General features: G+C 31.9%; 4 protein-coding genes and 1 pseudogene across 4 annotated transcripts; 2 read left to right on the forward strand and 3 right to left on the reverse strand.

Moving 5' to 3' along the window:
* The first annotated feature begins 665 nt into the window (after positions 1–665).
* On the forward strand, positions 666–1267 carry LOC123899355 (annotated as a pseudogene).
* Positions 1268–4042: 2775 nt separating this feature from the next.
* Positions 4043–4906, reverse strand: LOC123895731. Its single transcript, XM_045946222.1, has one exon. It carries the CDS (start codon positions 4904–4906, stop codon positions 4043–4045), a length of 864 nt encoding a protein of 287 aa, XP_045802178.1.
* Positions 4907–9048: 4142 nt separating this feature from the next.
* On the reverse strand, positions 9049–14853 carry LOC123894333 (DEAD-box ATP-dependent RNA helicase 15-like). The gene is made up of 12 exons (XM_045944300.1): positions 14604–14853; positions 14372–14487; positions 14160–14260; positions 13130–13302; positions 12809–13040; positions 12594–12712; positions 11146–11202; positions 10869–11053; positions 10155–10299; positions 9971–10054; positions 9828–9891; positions 9049–9374 (listed from the first exon to the last, which is right to left on the reverse strand). Exons 2-12 carry the CDS (start codon positions 14482–14484, stop codon positions 9364–9366), a joined length of 1284 nt encoding a protein of 427 aa, XP_045800256.1. The 5' UTR covers positions 14485–14487; positions 14604–14853; the 3' UTR covers positions 9049–9363.
* A 1937-nt stretch (positions 14854–16790) lies between these two features.
* Positions 16791–18094, forward strand: LOC123899931 (protein BUNDLE SHEATH DEFECTIVE 2, chloroplastic-like). Its single transcript, XM_045951200.1, has 4 exons — positions 16791–17112; positions 17335–17401; positions 17471–17567; positions 17706–18094. The coding sequence occupies exons 1-4, from the start codon at positions 16939–16941 to the stop codon at positions 17782–17784; spliced, it is 417 nt and encodes a 138-aa protein (XP_045807156.1). The 5' UTR covers positions 16791–16938; the 3' UTR covers positions 17785–18094.
* On the reverse strand, positions 18012–19939 carry LOC123899930 (SPX domain-containing protein 2-like). The gene is made up of 4 exons (XM_045951199.1): positions 19366–19939; positions 18986–19115; positions 18487–18854; positions 18012–18153 (listed from the first exon to the last, which is right to left on the reverse strand). The coding sequence occupies exons 1-4, from the start codon at positions 19606–19608 to the stop codon at positions 18070–18072; spliced, it is 825 nt and encodes a 274-aa protein (XP_045807155.1). The 5' UTR covers positions 19609–19939; the 3' UTR covers positions 18012–18069.
* Positions 19940–20973: the final 1034 nt, after the last annotated feature.

The raw sequence follows: 20973 nt of genomic DNA on the forward strand, positions 1-20973 counted from the left end.
AGACCGTCCAGATGATCAAGAAGCAGTTACCACTTTGTCTTAGTATTTATAGCAATTTTTCATTCAGAACAAAGGTCACAAAATTTTATACAAAACTCTCTCTAAAATTCTGAGTACTCAGCGTTCGAACGAAAAGAATAGTTGAGGAGAAATGTATGTTTTGTGAACCATTTACTTGTAATTGCTTTACTTTCAATGCAATTTACTTTTCAGCAATGTTCTTTAGTTTAATTTAAGTGTTTTTCTTAAGAAACTGCTGTTTTCGAGGCAATTCGAACCAGCACTTCCTCTGATTATTTGAAAACGATCTAATTCTTATGTGTTTGTTTTTCTCTGAAAACGAACATTCAAACATTTTTCCAAGTAAACAAAACACAAAATTGTCCTGAGATTTCTAGTTGGTCTCGCGAGTTTAAACACTCAAACTAGCGGTTGTTTACCAAATTTCCACGTAAACAGTATGTAAGAAATTTCTGATTTTTTTTATTATTACCAGCTTACCAAAACCGTTCCGGTTTGTTGATGTAGTAATTTCTTTCCAAACAAAACCGCCCCTAGTTTTACTCTGCTTGTATTTACTTAAGCCCCTTGTTTAGTTCTTAACTCCCAATTCTAAATCACGCAATCAACACTAATTCAGATTCAAAAATTGGTACAACAACAACATGACTGATGCAACAAGAGCATGGGTAGTAGCATCAAGTATAGGAGCAGTAGAGACATTAAAATATCAACTTGGTGTTTGCGGATGGAACTATACTTTTAGATCACTTCATCAACATGTTAAGAATAATATCAGATCATACACTCAGGCAAAGAAATTGTCCTCTGCATCTTCTGCAGATGTTTGCAATAAGGTGAAAAGAACTAAGGAAGAATCTTTGAAGAAAGTGTTGGGACTTGAATTGTTGGGGTCCTAGTATTGCAGGGTTTTAATATTGTGGATTCACCGGAACACTTTTAACAAGCAAAAAAAAAAATTCAGAAAATTTGTAAATACCTGAACATTTTTTCTAAGTGTTCTGATAAAAAAATTGAAACAGTTCTTAAAATTATACAAACCGGAACACATTTGAAAAGTGTTCCGGTAAATTTAATAAACCGGAAAAGTAGAGAAGCTTACCGGAATAGGTGTAGATAAGGAGGTAGAATAAGATAAAGTATATTATCTTGTTATTATCACTTATTTGATGAACCAATAATTAGCCTATGCAGAATTACAATTACTCACAATTTGCCGTATGACGTAATGTCTAACATGTTCCAATGGATAGTTTTGCTTAATTTGCCTACCGGAACACTTGATTTGAAAGTGTGCCGGTATGTTTTTAAAAAGTGTGCAGGTATGATACAAACCGGAACACTTTTTAAAAAGTGTTCCGGTAACAATCCATATTTTTATTCCAAACCGGAACACTAAGTGTTCCGGTAAAATTATCATACCGGAAAAAAAAATACGTACCGGAACAGTGCTTCGGGGGTGTGACCAGTCTACCGGAAAAGTTATACAACGACAAAATAAAAAATATTAAAATATACTAAAATTTGATAAGGATAGAATGGGCATATTGTAAAATATGTTGGGGTAAAGAGATAATTGTTGGGGTAGAAAAAATAAAATTCAGTGTTTGTTTATCACACCCAATTATGTTTGAAATGGCCCAATTGCACCACCTATTTTTGAAAGAAAAAAAACTCTCACCTTGCAAATAAATTTTTTATTTTTCTTTCCCAATTTTATCTTTTTTATTATTTGACTTTAATCCTACAATTTTTTTCAGCACACACAAAAAAAAAAACTGGTAGTCAAAATTTCATACCGAAACACTTAAATAACCAAAATGAATTTTAAAAGATTAATCACGGTTAAATCATGACTAATATACAAAATCTTCGAAATCACAATGAGAGTCGGGATCTGTAAATGTAATCTCAGGAATTTTCAACATATCATTAACTACATGGTTATTCCTAGCTCTAATCATGGGACCCGAGCATTTGAATAAACCATCCCCATGCTTGAATCTTCATACCAATGATCTAGCAAGTCCTTCACCCCATTGAGCAATTTTATCTTCATATCTTTGCGTTGGGTTTTAAGTGTGAGTGTTTAAGTTCCACATCGACTATGTGTGGGAAGAATGTTGGATTTATAAGATAGGTGACCCATTAACCTAACACCTTAAGGTTTTTGGTGGGGATGTGGCGTCTCCCTCTCTTGTGTGGTCCTGAAGCATTGACCCATTGTTTCCCCCGAACTCTCCAACACTTTGACAAGAAACTGTTGAAATGCCATTTCACGAATCAATTATGAAATGCCATGATATAATTTGTTTTGTTGTTTACTTGAATACCCAAAAAAAGTTACTTAGATAATTGTCTACCACCGCAAAATTGCAGGCAACATGGTTGATGATGTTATTTTCGGAATTTATAGTTTACCCACGATTTAACTGTGATTAATCATTCGAATTTTTTTTCCAAATTTTTCGGTTCGTAATTCATCTTGGTTATGAATTGTAACCTTCTAAATATCTTGTTTATAAGTGTTCTTGTATGAAACTTTGATTATCAAAACTTTTTTATGTCTGGTTCAAATTTTTGATCGCCAAGAAATTAAAGAAGAGAAATATGAAAAAACTTTTGACTTGGCTCTGCTAGGGTCGGAAGAACTAGGGTGTGGTTGAGGCCATGGACAACCCAACCCCATCCCACCCCCAAAAAAATAATTTTTTTTAGGTAGAGTATTAATTCAACTATATTATTAATAATTTTAAACCATTCAGGACATATATTAGTACAAATATTATTTCGTAGTTTATTATTAATTACTATAAGTCACTCGATACATAGATTAATTTTTGCAAATATTCTCCCTTTTATCCATTATCCACATGAGAAAAAATAATGTGGGATACACATGATAATAAATCTATGTTTTCTGGTTTAAAATAGTTTGGCGGAGAAATTCACACTTTTTTTTTTGTTTACAATAAGTTGGGGATCAAACTCATGACTTATAGCGTACTATCCAAATCTCTCACCACTAGACTAAATTCAATGGCTTCACACAAACTAAGTGTAGAGTATACGACATTGCAAATTTGAATATGTGCTCCAATATGTCAATTGTCCTTGTAACAACTATATGAATTATACTTGCACGATAAAAATAACACAAAAATTTCATTTAAAGTAAATAGTCATATGCATTGTATTTGCACGATAAAAAATACATGCACGTTTCATTTACAGTAAACCGTTAGCGGACAAATTATATAACACATTAAAATACCCAATTGTGAAAATTTCCATATTTCCTCCGTATACAACATATAATCGAATATCAATGGTTAAGTATATACATCAATAGATTTGTTATTTTGGCATAAAACTGATATCGTATGGTGGACACCATACGTGATATAATTCAAGCTAGTGTTTTTTTATTTGAGAAGAAAGAAAATAATAAATTAAAAAAATCATATATTTATATGGTGTCGGATATCGGGTTGTATATAAAATACATTTTTTTTGGTACATTTGTGATGGGAATGGATTCTCTCAAGTGTGATTTACACTTGAGAGAATAAAGTGTAATTTAACACCATCTAAATTCATTTTCTCTAAATTTTTATATGTTTCTCTCCCTTGATCAATGATAACAAACCACACTTTATTCTCTTAAGTGTAAATTATACTCGAGAGAATCATTCCCATTTGTGATACATTAATCTTGTAAAAAATTATTCTGCATCAATACAATTACAAAGACAATCGAGAAATGAATTTGAAAACAATCGAAGTAGCATTTTCAAATGAGAGATTTTAAGCATAAAACTAAATAGAGATAGATAGAGAGAGAAATAATCACTTTATTATAGAATAGCCATACATATTATAGAATTGTGTATTGAGTCTTAGTGTAACATTTTAATTCTCAAAAGTACAAAAATGTACTTTACCAAACAAAACATTAAAACTAGGAAAATGTGTGTTTTGGTCCCTCTTGTATTATTCTCTCTCTCAAAACTAACAAAATTTATTCTCGCCGCTCATACTTACGAGCCCAAATATGCTTCCGATTGAAATCAAATTTTGCGAGGCGTCTTCCATTTAGAATTATGTCGAGTGTCTCCAGATTATTGACGACCATAGTTGCATCCAAAACTTGACCATTTGAATTTCTCTTCCCCATGCGGATTGACTTGATACAATGAACGCCATAATTAATTGTAAAAAAATGTCGCACTTCTTCTCCGGTAACCGGAAAACCTTTCGAAAATGTTAAGAACATAGTTTTATCTTCATTTTCGACATCATCAAATAATCGATTATTTGTCCACATCGTTCGACCAAATGAATCACAATTAAATTCCTCAAATTTTATTGGTGGGAATTTACCAAATAATGGATGAGGAAATCCAGGAATATTAATCATGGGTCGACAATAAGGGTAAGGTGGTAGTAATCTACTAACATAAGTCTTACCTAAAACATGTAGTAAAATATCATCGAAAATTCTAGCACATGTTTGATTTAGCACATAGTTTACACCATATATGATACTAAACCTTCTCAGTTTGAAAAATTTGAGAGAAATCGCCATATCCAATATAGTTGTTGTTAGAAGCAAACCACCATTTTTTGGAATGGGGAAATTTTCCAACTCCAAACACATCAGGCAAGATTCAGCTTCATTAGCCACATCATTGATGGTATTAAGAGAAATACCAACCAATTTTGAAATAAGGCTTGGATAACCCAAGCTTTCTAGCCATAGCCATAAGGCCATGACCAAAAGAGATTGTGATGGGTTACGAGCCAATTGAATGACTAGCAATGAGAAAATTTTGCGATCCATTTTATGAAATAAACGGAGTTGTTCAGTGGAAATTAGAGCCATCGTTGCGCGTACACACTTTTTTTTAACGGCGTTGCACGTACACGCTGATCGCTTATGAGGAAAATATGAATCATTCACTCATGTTTGATTGGTATAAAAACTTTTTTTTCTTTTTCTTTATTTGGTAGATTTTAAATATCATTAAAAAAAGTATTTTAAATACAACACTTTAGGGAAATTTAAAATGTCTAAAAAAATCATTTTATATATTTTATTTTAATTATACCTTTAAAATAGTCAAATAAAACAATTTCTAAATTTATGTTTTAAAAAATATTACACTTTTTTTCTTATTATCATGATATTGCTACAAAGTTTCAACTGCCGTTAGCGATGACTAATTTCCATCAGGAACATGTGGAGCACACAAGATGAGTTCTCACCTCTCAACCGAATGTTTTCCATATATGCATGGTCAATAATCGAACTTATGATTCTATGTTTAACGAGACCAAAACTCTTACCACTCGAATCAATTCATTGTTGGTGAATATTACAATTTTTAATATATGTAAAAAAATATAAAGTGACACTCAATATACTCCATTCGTTCCTTAATATAAGAATTACTTTTTAGATACATTGAAATATTAATGTATCTGGACTATATCATAGACTAGATACATTAATATTTCAATGTATCTAAAAAGTTAACTTCTTCTAAGACACTAGGTTTGGTCTGGTGGTGAGGGTTTGTGTAATACGTTATAGGTCCTGGGTTCGATCCCCAACTCATTGTAAACCAAAAAAAAAAAGTTAACTTCTTAGAAAAATTACGAATCAAAATTAATTCTTAGACTTATTTTTTTTGTTTTCAATAAATTGGGGATCGAACCCATGACCTATGATATACTACCCAAACTTCATCAAGTAATGAAAAAAAAAATTGATATTATTTTTTATGGTAAAAAACCATTATAAATAAAGTACTCCGTACTTACCAAAAAAATAATATGGTACTAATCCGTACTTCTTAAAATACGAAAATAAAAATATTTGTTTAAAGTATAATTTTTTTATATAATATTTAAAGTATAAATTTATATTGATTTTTTTGGTCAAAAGACCTTTTTTTTTTTTTTGAACGAGTCAAAAGAGCTATTTGTTTTTAAATAAATAATTATTATTTTATAATTCATTAACCATCTTTAATGTACTTCCTTATCTAAATATTATTATTATTATATTATTAAGTTATCTTAACAATAAATTACTAAAATGCTAAATCATGCAGTCAAAAAAAAAATTGTTAAATGCATGCATGATATGATACTACTACTACAACAAAATATCATAATTCCTCATAAAAATATTATAATTCTGTTTTGTTTTTGCTTTTTTATCGAACATACTTTAGCTTACCAAAAAAAAGTTCTCAAAAAAATTAAGAACAATATTTCATTCATGTGAGAGTTTTTTATTATTAAATAATTAGAAATTTTAACCAAGTGATTAGCCTCAACGGATTAGTGACTCATCATAGTCATAAAGAAGAAACATTTAAAAAAATTCAAGTTGAATTTCTGCAATAAACAATTCATAATCAGACTTTACTTACTTTCTGAGTTCCGACTAAATTCGGGATTGTCAGACTCCACTCCCCTCGATAACTAGAATATTAATAACAAGAAAAAATTGAAAATTCGAATGTACTATTAAAAATATTAATAATGCCATTCAATTTATGAGAAAGTTTTGATAAAAATATTTACTATTGGAAATTCTAATGCGTTATTCTAGTTAAATTCATTTATTCACATTTGACATTTCAACAAATTATTTTTAAATATTCTTAGAAAAATAATCCATTCTTAAATTAATATAGACAATATGGTAAAGTTTTAGTAAGTATTTTATTAGATTTTTTTTATAATAAGTATTGTATTAGATTTGTTTCCAAATGATACTATCATTCCCTATTTTATCACTAGAAAAATTTATAAAAAGAAAATATTATAAAAAAAGAAAAATTATGTTATTTTCTATTTTATCACTAGAAAAATTAAATTTGCTTAATTTCAATAATAATTAAAATAAAAAAAAGTTAAAGTGATTCTTGTTGGATGAATTGGGATTCATCAATATTATTAAGTTAATGGATTGGATCCAATTTGTTAGCAATTTTGTTGTGTGGTAGATTTTTTGTTGGTAAACTTAGAGTGAGTAAAGCATTAAGGAAATATTAGACATTCCAACTATGAGAAAGTTGAGCTTGGGAAACAATATCATCAGCTTTTTCTTCAACCATGTCTCATTCAGCAAGAAATATGAGTAAAGCATTACCGTATAGTTTTTCGAGGTCGGAGAGACCAAAAGAGAGAAGTGTATGCTTCCATGTAAACCTTTACACGTTTTTTAATAGCTTCTAAACCTTTCGGTTTGATATCTTTCTCGTCGCATAACCCTAAATCGATTATATATAACATATTTTCTGCTTCAATTCCTTCTTCCTCCCGCACGTTCCTTCTTCTTCCGAAACCTTACATAGGGAGATGATGGCGCACATGAACGACGAAACGTAGACGAGTGTTGAAGGAGGCGAATAGTCACGTACAGGCACAAGGGAGGACAAAGTAAAATTGTGTATTAGTTTTTCTTTTGAAAGTTATAAGGTCGATTAGTTGGAAAATGACATGTTACAAGTTTAGTCTGTGAAATTCTCCTCTCACCACACACACATATCGTGTAAATTTTGGTTAAATATGTTATTCGACTCAGTCAAATTTTAATTGATTTGCGTCGAGTGTAAAACTTCTATCTTTTTATGTGAAATTCAAATAACTCAATCTAGGAACAAATTGGTTTAAGTTGGGTTGGTTGTACCAATTATTAGATATAACGTTTTAAAAAATGAGAAAAAAGAATGTGTATCGTTGATATAAAATTATTTTACACTGTCAACTAATAACAATTAACAACTATATTTTTTGTCACGTCATTCCACTTCTTTAATATGACATGACAAATTGATAATTTTTTATTAGATGGTCGTGCAAAATTATTTTACACAGTTACTACACCTCCATTAAACTCTTAAAAAAATTCTCAAAGAACATTATGAAATTAAATGTTATGTGCTAACGGTGTAAATTTTTTTTAAACATACATTCAATCAAATCACGTCTAGTTCATAAAATTTCTCCTAAAATTTTTACATGACATAATTTAATTGAATGCATGTTTAAAAGAAATTACACTGTTAGTGTATTGAAATTAAATTAATAAAATTACATAATGACATTTTATTTTATGAAAAACTCAAACATTGATTGATTGGGAGAAATTTGAATAACAGGACTTCTTAGATTGATGATCAAACACACCGAACAAAAAGAGATTAACGAGATTAGAAAGAATTAAAAAGACTAAGTTATTAAAACAACCAAGAGACTACAAGATCAAAATCACTTCCATCATCAACATCACCTCCATCATAACCATTGACTTAATCATAACTTCTTCACCAGCAACTTCATTGTAATCAACATTCACTTCCATCTTCGATTCATATTCAGATGTCAGCTCAATCTCCTTCCGTATCACTTAACACATTGTAATTCACATATCATGCACGTACAATATGTATCTATGCCAACCGATATAATTCTATCTAAGCTCGATCAAATAGATGGCTTAAACCTGTCTACTTTTTAAACTCAATTACAATCAAATTATAACATGAATTGAAACAAGTGTGGAGAGGAATGTGAACCACAAACGACGAAGGAGATGACAGAGCAAAGATGGAAGAGTTTTGGAATGTATCACCATCTCCAGAATATAGGGAGAAAAATTTCAAATACTAATTTCACACAGACCACTTCAAAAAACTACATGACAGTCAAGCTTTGGTGCAAAAATATAAATAAAATGCCTTCATACAATTTTAACCAAAGTTGTCGTCCAGTATTTGTTTTCAGCAGATGCAAAAATCAAATACAAGTTTCATGTTTTTTTTTTGACAAAATTGAAGTTACATGTTTAATCATTAAAAAATGTGCATTCTTAACATGCTGACACTTTCCACAAGAAAGAATATAACGGACCGAGCTATTCTAAATCGTCAACTTTTCAAGTCTAACCCACACTAACAAATAATCGCAAAAACAGGGTTAGCAGGGTTTTCTTTTTCTGACGATCAATAACCAAATTTTGTCCAACTTAATTTTCATAATACAAAGAGTATATCAAATTCAACCGCAGTATCACATACTAACTCAAAACACATCATAAAAACAATAAAAGTACAGCACAACTAAGGCAATACATAAGCTATCATACAGAATGTCTAACACCGATCAACGGTAAAGTAGCTTAGTCCAAGTAACAGGGCCTGACATAATCAAGGTTAAATCATCAAGCTGGCCTTTTCAGAAAACTGTAACAAGTTCAGGAGATGAGGGTACTCATACCATCCAAACAGCTCAAGCGTTGCCCCAAGGCAAAGGCAATATCCTCTACGATGGCACTGCACACGGTTGAAACAAAGTTATTAGAGACCAACAGCAGAAAGCAGAAAATATATAGAATTAACAAAATAGTGCTTCAAACTAATTATGCAACTTGGCTGGCCGCTGGCCCCTCAGTTATTTTAGCCTCTGGTGTCGGAATTTTCTCGTTCAAAAAAATTTTGGAACCAAAATCATACCTTATTTATATTTAAGGGGATAAAAGTGCAATAATTTTATTTAAATATACTATCCAATAATTTGCAAAATTTTAAAGGACATAAAATGAAGGAAAAAAAAATGGCATTTCCATAACATCAGGAAACATAAGCATGTGCAACTAAGAAAATTTATATTTGGAAAGACAACAACTACAATTAATCCAGTCCAACTCCAAACATAAATATAAAAATTAGGTTTCAGAAAGAGAGACCATTACAGGAATTAAAATCAATGGATGAAAAAACACTTACTGTAGGTAGAGGTATCAATCTGCTCAGGAAGCTGCTTTATATCTATTTCAAACCTTGACTGGACCTGCAAATCACACCAAACATGATTAGAAGTGCTAATAGTAATAGACAATAAAACAATGACAACAAAGTTAGTCGCTTACATTGTTGAGGACATCAACATCACTAGAACAAGAAACAAATGTGATTGCAAGACCTTTGGTACCAAATCTTCCAGCTCGACCAACCTGTATAATATTCCTCCAAAGTGTCAGACTACCCCAACCAAAATTCGCGTGCTAAAACATAAATATCAAAATCAAGAAGATAACGTGTATATATATATACCCTGTGCAAGTAGGTGTCTGCAGAATCAGGCATGTCATAGTTTATAACAATGTTGACACGTTCAATGTCAATTCCTCTGCCAACCAAATCTGTTGCAACAAGAATCCTTGAATGCCCATCCTTGAAACCTCTGTAACGCTTTAACCTACGAATTAAATAATCGAAGATCATACACAAATGTCAATTGTTCACACAACCACTTCACTACATTAGAATAACAATGACACTGGGGGCAAAAAGACAATGACACAACAGCAAATAAATATAATAAACACCCACTACAGCGGAGTTGTCAATACACAATTAATGTATATGTAGCAACAACACTTCTTCCCTAAACTTCCTTTGTCTTATTTTCAAGAAGTGGTCTTTGCTGTTAACAAATGTCTTATTTTCAAAAATCTCACACACAAGTGTGCTATTTCATTTTATTTTTTATACAAACCCAGATACAATTAATGAGCTCTGAAAATGGGTAGATAAGAGGTAAATTCTACATATAAAAATTACAAGGAAAACAAGCAATGACACCTCCTTTCGTCACCATTATCATGTGCTACTTAGTAAAGGTCAATACATTTCTCTGACATTCACATAAAATCCCCAAAAAGTTTGAAAAAAAGACATAACAAAACAAACAAAATTTGGCCATTTGAATCGCCAAATATGATTAAAAGAATTCCTCGGCATCGACCGACATCTAATAAAACAAACCTTTCTTCTTGGGACATGCCAGAGTGAATGCATATTGATGGAAAATTGCACTCAATAAGTAGTCTGTCCAGCTCAGCTGCTCTACTGACACTTTTCACAAAGATAACAACTTGGTTGAAGTCTAGCGCATCAAGAAGATCATTCAACTTGCGGTTTTTCTCCTCCTCTTTCAGTTTGATGTAGTGCTGCCGCGACAAAGAAGGTAAGCCGTACACATCAGACATTTAAGAGGGGAAAATTTAAAAATACAAAAGCAAGTAATTTGCAAAAAGCCTACCTGCACAAGTCCATGAAGGGTTAACTTGGCTTCATCATCAACATAAATTTCCATAGGCTGAAAGGAACAAATTTGACAGTAAATCATGTTAGGGACCATCCTCAAGCAAATGAAATCCACAAGGAAATGAATGATGAATGCAGATCCTTTGAATCATAGTATTTTTCCATTTGTGTTTGTCTCCTTGCTCGCCAAGCAAGCGCCACGGACATTGGACACTTGCACCAAAGAAAAATGGCACCAACAAACCCAAAATACCCCAAAAATAATCCTCAACCCTCCTCGTCAAAGGAAAAGAACACACAACACAGTGGAAAGCCCATATCCAACACTAGCATATATTAGAGACAAAACAAACTTCCGACATTAACAATAAGAGAAAAGACAAAAGTACACAACACCACTAGGACTGTTCATGGTTTGGCTCAAGAAGAAAATTGAACCAAACCATACTACAGTTCGGGAAAACCAAACCCATTAATAGTTCGGCCTGAACCGATGTTACAGTTCGGTGAACCGGTTCTTCATTTTCCCGAATTGTTTCTTTTCTGAACCATTTCTTTTCTTTATTAGCCTAGTCTCCAATTTTTTTAAAATTTTCTTAACACAATGGCGTGATCTCAAAAAACATCTTGATTCTTTGATATAGGGAAGACAATGGTATTGTTATCATGATTTTAAACTTGCCATGTATTCTCCACCTGTCGCAATTGGAACATCTGGTTGTTGTCAAACAATTACAGGTACTGTCCTTTACTGCTTGGAATGCAATTGATATACATACACACCACTCGGTGGATATACCTTTCACCGTGTCAGTGTCAGGAACCTTCTTAAATATCCTCTTGCAAACAGATTGTGACTCATGACAATGAGATTCTTCCGTTTGTGACTGAAATCAAAAATGGTTTAGGGATTTAGGTTTTTCAATTCGTGATTGAACTTGCAAAGACTTAGGGATTTAGGGTTCTTCAGTTTGTGAGGGGATTGAGGGTTCATATGGTTCTCATGTATGAAACTGAACATTAGAATAACTGAATTGTGAGGGGATTCTTATCGGTTCAGTTATTTGGAGTTCGATTCTGGTTAGTAAACTGTATGTGAAATATAGGTTCGGTTCGTAAACTTTTAACATAGGTTCGGTTAGTTTCAGTGCAGTTTGGTTCAACAGTTATTTCGAACAGGCCTAAACCCCACAGGCAGGAGCATTGCTAAAAAAAACCACCCACATCCTCTACTCCAATCCAGTGTCAACCACACTCCACCTCACCAGCTGGTTGTTTAGTAAAATTTGGACAAATGAAAAGCAGTGCATAAACAGAAACCCTATCAGAAGTAAAGATTGATGAAACCACAGCATTCGAAACAACTAAAAACGTCTCGGTGAATTTGGGCAGTATGAAAAAGAGACTTCAAATTCAAGTAGTACTGGCCATGAGAGACATTACATCTTGCATAAATTTTTTGCAGACCGGGCGGATTTCCTTGCTGAGTGTTGCTGAAAACATCATAACTTGCTTATCATGGGGAGTCAGCTTGAAAATGTCTTGAACGTCTTTCCTCATGTCTGCAAAAAGTATTATAAGAATAATAAAAATCATGCAGAACATAAGAGAATCCAGCTGTAATATTTAACTTAACAGAATGACTATTCGGCACATACCCAGTGATTCGAGCATCTTATCGCATTCATCTAAAACGAAATGCCTAACATTCTTCAGAGAAAGATTCTTCTCCCTAGCCAATGCAAGTATTCTTCCAGGCGTTCCAACAACAATCTGAGGGCACTCATTTTTCAATAGATCCTTGTGAACTTTGATGTTGACGCCACCATAAAAGACAGCAACCTTCAGATCGGGTAAGTAGGTACTAAACCTCTCAAACTCGTGGCATATCTGAAAGGAAAAAGGTTGCACATCTTAAATCAAAAGACTCTAGTATAGCAAATTCAATAACTTTCGTATACTAAGTACCCAATGAATACCTGGTAAGCTAGTTCCCTTGTATGACACAGAACGAGTGCAGAAACTTGGCCTGGAACAGGATCAATCTGCTGCAAAGTTGAGAGAACAAAGACAGCAGTCTTTCCCATTCCAGATTTAGCTTGACAAATTACATCCATTCCAAGGATTGCTTGAGGTATGCACTCATGTTGCACTGATGATGAAGCAAAGAAAAAAGGTCCGAAGGAACCAACGGTAAGTAAAATAAACCATTCTGACGCTTTTAATTTGATTTGATAGTGTTACCAAAGCATGTTAGTTCTCCAGAACATGATTGTAATAGACGCATTACCTGTAAATAAATGTTAAACAAAGGTGGAGTTTAGATAACTTTTCATTTCTATGAATTAACAGCATATCATTCAACAACATTACATAAGAATAGATGGATGAAAAAACAGTCAGGCGTGCAAAATGTACATAGTAAATACTCTGTTAAAAACCTCCAAATCAAAAATTCGAAAAGATAAAAAGAAAGAGAATGACCAAGGGCAAAAGGAATGAAAAATCAATAATTTAGAAGCTACAACCAGAATAATTCAACATAATAACCATTAAGTTTTTGAATACACAATAACCATCACATTATCTGCGGCCTACATAAAGAGTAAAAAGACTTATCATACTTTTAGTTTTTATATGATATGTATGTGAGGTGTTATTCCAATTCTTCAACAAACTTCTGAATGAATTTAGTCCTCCAAATTTACAATCAAGTCCCACTACCACATAGTTATTCTTTTAAAAGTTCACAAAAACAAAACAAAAAACAATTTCATCTTCAAAACCTAATCACACCAGCTAAAACTGCAATTAAAACTTCATCAAAATTTATAACTTGATCAACTTCCCAAAATTATTTCATATCCCACATTCATCAGTTAAATAACAGGACCACCAGAGTTAATTAATCATGAAATATAGATCTTTAAACTTGAAAAATATAAAGGATCCAAAATTGCAAAGTGTAGAGTTAAAGTGAACAAAGATGAATTTAATTTAACAACTTGCCTTCAGATGGATGTTCGAATCCGGAATCAACGATAGCCCGAAGAAGCTCTGGTTTGAGAAGAAAGTCTCTAAATCCTGAACTGTGTATTCCAACATAGCCCCTGCAATAAAAACAAAAAATATATAAATTAACAACATAAAAAAAACATCATGGATCTATGTCTTAAACTCGAATTGGTACTGTACTATGAAACATGAGGCAAAAGACTTACTTCTTGGTAGCTTCACCGTTGACTTTAGCTCCGTTGGTGTCGGGAGCTTTGTCTTCTTCCTCCTCGTAGTCGAGAAGCTCTTCCTCGTAAGCTTCGTCCTTTGTTTCTGCCATTAGCTGCGCGAATCAAAGTGTTAATTGAATCAATAATTGAAGCAAATTAACAAACAGAAATCTAATCAATTGAAGAAAAAGATAGAATAATCTAGGGTTTAAGCAGAAGGTGGAAGTACCTGCGAAATGAATGAAGGTTGTGATTTGGGGGATTAGGGTTAGGGTTTCGAGAGAGTCTGCAACGTAAATTTGTTAGATGAAAAATAATTTGGGGAAAATAAAGTGTGAGTGAAAGTTCGTTCCGCGGCGATATAGAAATTAGTAGCGGTGGCGGTGAGTGAACAAACACTACAGAGCGATAAATAAATAAATTGATAAAATTGTGAATTGGTTAATGGATAGAATAGAAGCGCTTTATATTATGTCACTACCACCCCCATCTTTTTATTTATTGCTTTTTATATTTTTTTATTTCTTTAATTGTAATTTTAGTCACTTATTTTTACTATTTTGCAGATTTATCCCTATTTTAATATCGGTTAGTTTTGACCTCCAGCATAATTTGAACTAAAGAATTGGTGTTGTATGTTTTAAATCACGTTGTATTTGTATATGATTTAAAGATGAAAAAAGATCATTAATAATGAAATAGTAAGTAATTTGACTTTAAAGTTTCGTTTAAAACATGAGATACCATCATATTTTATACACATATTTGTAATTAGACAAAATAAGAGGATGAATGTACAAAATGGTGAAAATAAGATGATCAAAAGTGTAATTAGATTTTTTATATTTTATTATTTTTTGTTGATAAAAATATAGGATGAAGGATGGTGTCACAGTTCGTTCAACATAAGTTAAAGGTAGAAAACAACTTAAGTATCTTAAGATACTTTTATATGTTTTATTTATTTATCCCTTTGTAATGTATGTCTTTTTATATCTTAGTATTTTTCAGTTATTTTTAATTAAGTAAAGATGTATTTTTAGTTGAAAATAGTGAAACAAGGTTTTGATGAAAATGGTTAATCACGGCAATTGGGTTTAGTGACCTAAAAATTTAGGTTTAAAAAGGTTTAATGTGTTTCACAATGTAAGAGATTTAGATTTTAGGGCTTCGGAGATTGTGGAAAGAGGAGATTCTTAGGGCTTATTTGGTATGAGAGGATTTAAGAAGAGAGAGTTAGAGAAGAGAGAGTTATAAGAGAAATTGAGTATTTCTTCTTTTTGGCCAACAAAGAAAGAGAGAAGAGAGACACAAAGTGTGTGGACCCTACATCTTTTTTATTCATCTCCCAGTATGAGAAGAAAAGCAAGGGAACCAACTTTTTATTTTAAAATGTCCATAATACCCTTGTTATGTTACCCCGCATCTTTTGATTATAGTCTTTTTCAAGTTAGGGGTATATTTGTACTTTTAAAAATAATCAACACTCATTTCTTCTCTATTTCTCTTCTTTTCTCTTATATCAAACAATACATAAAATCTACTCTATTTCTTACCTCTTTCTCTCTTCTCATACTCTTTCTCATGTTTTTCTCTCTTCTCATTTTCTCTTCACGGCCAAACACAGCCTTAATGTCTAAGAGATTGTCCAATAGCTTTGGACGTTTTGAGATATCTTCTTAGATTTGAGTATCATGCTATTTTTTTTCATTGTAGTTTGAAACAATTACTCGTTAGTTTTTTATCTAAATATTGACAATATTGATATTGTTAGATTGAACATCTTTACTTAAATTCGAATCCAAAAATCACACAATTGAGTGTGTAAAGTTTTAGGTGTTACTTCTCACTTTGTCCGCAAACCTATAAAAAAAATACTTCACATTAAATGAAAAATAATTTTAAAAAGAAAAATAAATATTACTTTTCTTAAATATTATGTTTTAATCGATCAAGTCTTATCATGTTTTTAGATACATCGTAGTACTAAGTAATTGATAAGCAATGTTAGCTTAAATATTATTTACATCAACAATCAAATATAATTATTTACTAAGCCATTGTTTGGATTAACTTATTTTTTGAGTTTATGCAAATGGCTTATGCATTTTTTTATGTATTATTATAAGTTTGTCAAAGTAGTTTACGATAAAATAGCTTATAAAAATACAATTTTCACTAGTATGAACTTATAAAATAGCATTCCTTCAAAAAAAAACTTATAAAATAGCATAAAACCTAATTTATATTGCATAAGTTATTTGCATAACCTAAAAAATAAGTTAATCCAATCGAGGCCTAAAAATATTTGACTTTTTAAGAATATATGGATGAATGGATAAAAAGTGACGACAAAAATGAACTTGATTCTTATCTCAGAACAAAAATATCTTATCTGACCAATAATAATATCTCAATCATCCATTCCATTCTTTCCCTCATTCAACGTAGTGTCCAATGTCCTTTAACAACAGAATATCTGTACCACTCATAGTTCCAATTCTTGTTCATCACGCACCTAACTTCAACAAAATACTCTTGTTATTGTCCTTTTAACTTTTTCAATGGTCTCTGCTTTATGCCTAACCCCTTCATGTCTTGGTACTAAGATTGTTTGTGCTCAAAATTCAGAATGTTTAGGTATCAACTTAGAAACCAATACCAATCGAAGACATTTGAGGATCAATTATGTGTTCCAAGCCCCTCCCCCAGATAAATATTTCCTTATCACTACAAAGGTACATTTATGGTCTTAAACTTTTATACTTTAGTGTAAATAGTTAGCTATATTTGTATTTTGACTTTTTTTTGTTTGTAGACAAAGTAAGAATTACCACCAGAAACTCTCCGGATTCGAATCCGAATAAAAGTATTCGGCCTAATAATATCGGCATTTGTCGGTTAGCAATATCCGTATTAAGCAAAGGTACTAATTAACAAGCTTTTATTTACTTGTGTAGGCTTCAAATGGCAACCAACCAAACACAAAACCAAATAGTGTCATTTGTGCTGATTGTGATGGAAATGGTAAGTTAGTGACTAATCAATTCTAGTTTTAATATTAACTGTTTACTTATATTCTGTGTAAATTAACAGGAGCTGTTGTCTGCTCTCAATGCAAAGGTAGTGGAGTGAACTCTGTTGATATTTTCAATGGACAGTTTAAAGCTGGTGCCTCCTGTTGGCTTTGCGGGTACCTAATTAACAATACCATTCTATATTATGTGCATTTTATCCGAAAACCGAACTTATGGACATGTCATAAGCCATTGTTTTTATTTTTTATTCTGCAATGTGCCTTATAATATTCTTTTTTTTTTTTTAACTTCAGAGGTAGGAAGGAGATGTTATGTGGGAATTGCAATGGAGCTGGTTTTTGTGGCGGCTTCTTGAGCACTGGTGATCAGTAGGGAGGGCCGGCGAATTCAGTACATATATCAAATATTCATCAATTATTATAAACTTCATAGAATGGCAAAACAGCCTTAATTTCCTACTATGTACTACTGGTACATTTTTATTTAGTTATCATCTATAACAGTATAAATATTCAGCTGATCACAATTCACAGCCATAATTGATGCTAAATAGTAGTAATATATATCTCTTCAAGACTTTTGGTTCATCTGATTTTGAGTATGATGAGTAGCTTCAGATTCAGATTCAGATTCAGAATCCATGTAATGGAACATGTGCTACCTTTTCCTTTTTTCTCCACAAGCTTCATCTGATCTTTTAGTTTTTACCTCTTGTTTCTGCAAAATCTCTGCATAGACGAGCTGCGAAAAAATTATGCATACATGAGTTGTTTTCAATTTCAATCACCTTGTAAATTGATAAAACAAATCAACAACTTAATTAAGCGCTTATAGCATAAGCACTTATCATGTAACTACTTATATATAAAGTCAAAATCTATTCATATAAGCTATTTTTGTAAGATATCCTACATAGTTTGCGGAAAAAAAACGAAAACAACTTATGGACATGACATAAGCTGTTTCTACTTTCTATGAGTTATATCTCAAACAGTCTTACAAGTACATTATATCAATAGATATGCTCAAATAAGCTAATCCAATCCAGGTAGATCCTAATCAGAAAATGCTTACCATTGAGCTTCGACCCCGAATTTCTTCTAAGGTATGCAATGCTGATAATGTTAGTTTGATGAACACATTCTCCATATTTTCAATTTCAGCAAGTTCTTTAGGAACCTGCATTAGCTTCTCTTTATTTTCAGCTCCAATCACATTGGAACCACTTCCATCTTCCTCATTTTCCTCACTAGTTGATGTGCAAGGGTAAGAAGGCTCATCATTGTTGGTGAAAAATATATTTAGTATCACCTCACACTCCTTAATAAGGCTATTAAGCACATCGGTTTCGAAAAAAGGCTGGTTCAGCACCTCTTGAATAAAAGGCAAGCGAAGCAGCGCACCGGTTCGCTTGTCATGTTTCTTTATTATCTTCACTAAACCTGCATAGACATCCATCATATATAAATTATAATCTAATAAGTTTATATTTCAAATGACTTAAAAAACACACAAATCAATAGTTTCATTATTCATGCATATATAAGATCTTAGATTAGAATTTAGATCATACCTGTGTAGTTAAGTGCACTATAATTCATTAACAAAACCATCTCTCCATGGAAATCCACTATTTCTCTCCCTAATGACATCAACTCCACATCTGAATAATCCATGGCTCTATCAACTCTGTCTTGCAACAACTGCATAAAGAAAAATGTGAAATTTACAACAGATAACGTCAGGGCCGGACCAATACATATTGAGGTCTAAGACGATTTTTTTTTTTTTTTTGGTTTTCACCACTAGTATCCGGTCCACTTCTGGGGTCAGTTCTGGGCTTCTGGCATCAAGTGGTCCTCCCTACCAAGCCCAGCGCCAATCACCCCTGGACCAACTAACGATTGGTGGTCTAAGACGAATTTAAAATAAAGCTACCTATATTTATGTTACCTTCCATTTAATGATGTATTCTTCTTCCTTGTTAACAAAGAAAGTGTTGAACTTCTCAATCTCGACCGCCAATAGGTAAAGAAAATGGTTGACCTGGTAAGCTTCCAATTTTGCCGGGGTGTGAGCATCTTTAGGACACATAATCTTCAGCTGTTTCTTTAAGTTTTTGTAAGACAAGAACTGGTCGCCCCATTCTGGCAGCGTCTGCTCGATCTGGCTCTTCAAGATCTTCCAGAACTTCATGGCAATGTTAAGGATTTTTTCCTCACTTTTTTGCACAACAGAATGATCAAAGGGAGTGTCCAAATGGAAATGAGTGAAGTGTATTTATAACTGAATAAATTATGAACTAATAAGTTATAACCTTCTATGTTCAACAAGTAGCATTGTTTTTGCCGGTTTTTCATGTATAATAATAATAATATAGTATGGTATATGAGAGTATAATTCTAGTATGTTACTTTTCTTGTCTTGTTGAATGAAGGATATTCTCTTGGGACAATCTAGTGCTACTCCATGGGGCTTGGATATTGGCCTGGTCATAGAAGCCACCGTAGTGAATAATAATATGCCCTAGTAATTGTCGAGGAGTTAGTTATATAATTGGAGTTTGGACTCATTATCTAAAAATAGAAGAATTTGAAAAGTCTTGGATAGATATATAGAATATGCAATGGCATCTTATTGATAGTGGACAAGAAAAGGAGAAATAAAAGTGGATTGTTTTGTTTAATGAAACTCAACAAATTGGGAGTGTATCCTACTTTTTTCTCTTCTATACAAGAAAATACTCATTAATTTTATTATTTTTTGACGAAATATATATATTTTTCTTTCAAATAATTTAGTGGTTATAATTTAATTTGTATATTACATGCAATGTTCCTACCGATTAAGTTATGCTTATAGGATAAAATATATATATTTATATTTCATGAATATGGTGAATAAGATTGAGATGCAGCCACATCTAATAAGATTATGAGCAACTTTTTTGACTTGTCTCTTTACATAAACAATGGTTTGTTAAAAAGAAGAGAGGAAATTTTTCACAATCTAAAACAATAGCTCCAAATTCACCAACTCTTATTCTAACATGTTTTATAGGAAATCATGGTTGTAGTTACATTCGGAATCAGATTTCTTGATGTAATTGCGTCACGCAGTTATAACTGTCAATCGTTCGATCAAAATGAATGACTGAGATTGATTTACTTCATAAAATTGAGTTAAAATATAAACCATCTGATTAGATATTCATGACCGAGATCGATTGCAATGTTAAACTATATGAAAATTCTACAACAATAAATCTCAATATGTAATATTCCAACATCGATCCAAGTTATTTATAAAGTCGCATAGCCTTATCTTTGGCACTAACGCGTGACGATCGAGAAATAAAGCCTTATTTTAATTATGAAAACATTTTTAGCTATTGTTTTCAAATAATAATGAAGTAACATTTTAGTTAATTTGATTTCATGTAAGACCATTTTAAGTTCTTTTTGGATACAAGAGACCATTTTAATTTATTATTTTATCATCAAGTAGTCTAATAATTATAAATACTTTTGAAATAAATAAGTGACGTATTCAAAATTCGAA

Source organism: Trifolium pratense, linkage group LG7, assembly GCF_020283565.1.
Source record: "Trifolium pratense cultivar HEN17-A07 linkage group LG7, ARS_RC_1.1, whole genome shotgun sequence".
Classification (NCBI taxonomy): Eukaryota; Viridiplantae; Streptophyta; class Magnoliopsida; order Fabales; family Fabaceae; genus Trifolium; species Trifolium pratense.

Coding starts and splice junctions, on each gene's coding strand:
- LOC123895731 (XM_045946222.1), bottom strand. CDS start 4,906: ATGGCTCTAATTTCCACTGAACAACTCCGTTTATTTCATAAAATGGAT.
- LOC123894333 (XM_045944300.1), bottom strand. CDS start 14,484: ATGGCAGAAACAAAGGACGAAGCTTACGAGGAAGAGCTTCTCGACTAC. Junction 13,041..13,129: donor CAAGGGAACTAGCTTACCAG/GTATTCATTGGG, acceptor TTTTCCTTTCAG/ATATGCCACGAGTTTGAGAG. Junction 10,055..10,154: donor CAGACACCTACTTGCACAGG/GTATATATATAT, acceptor AATATTATACAG/GTTGGTCGAGCTGGAAGATT.
- LOC123899931 (XM_045951200.1), top strand. CDS start 16,939: ATGGTCTCTGCTTTATGCCTAACCCCTTCATGTCTTGGTACTAAGATT. Junction 17,113..17,334: donor ATTTCCTTATCACTACAAAG/GTACATTTATGG, acceptor TTACTTGTGTAG/GCTTCAAATGGCAACCAACC. Junction 17,402..17,470: donor TGCTGATTGTGATGGAAATG/GTAAGTTAGTGA, acceptor GTAAATTAACAG/GAGCTGTTGTCTGCTCTCAA.
- LOC123899930 (XM_045951199.1), bottom strand. CDS start 19,608: ATGAAGTTCTGGAAGATCTTGAAGAGCCAGATCGAGCAGACGCTGCCA. Junction 18,855..18,985: donor TAGTGCACTTAACTACACAG/GTATGATCTAAA, acceptor ATGTCTATGCAG/GTTTAGTGAAGATAATAAAG. Junction 18,154..18,486: donor TTCGGGGTCGAAGCTCAATG/GTAAGCATTTTC, acceptor ATTTTTTCGCAG/CTCGTCTATGCAGAGATTTT.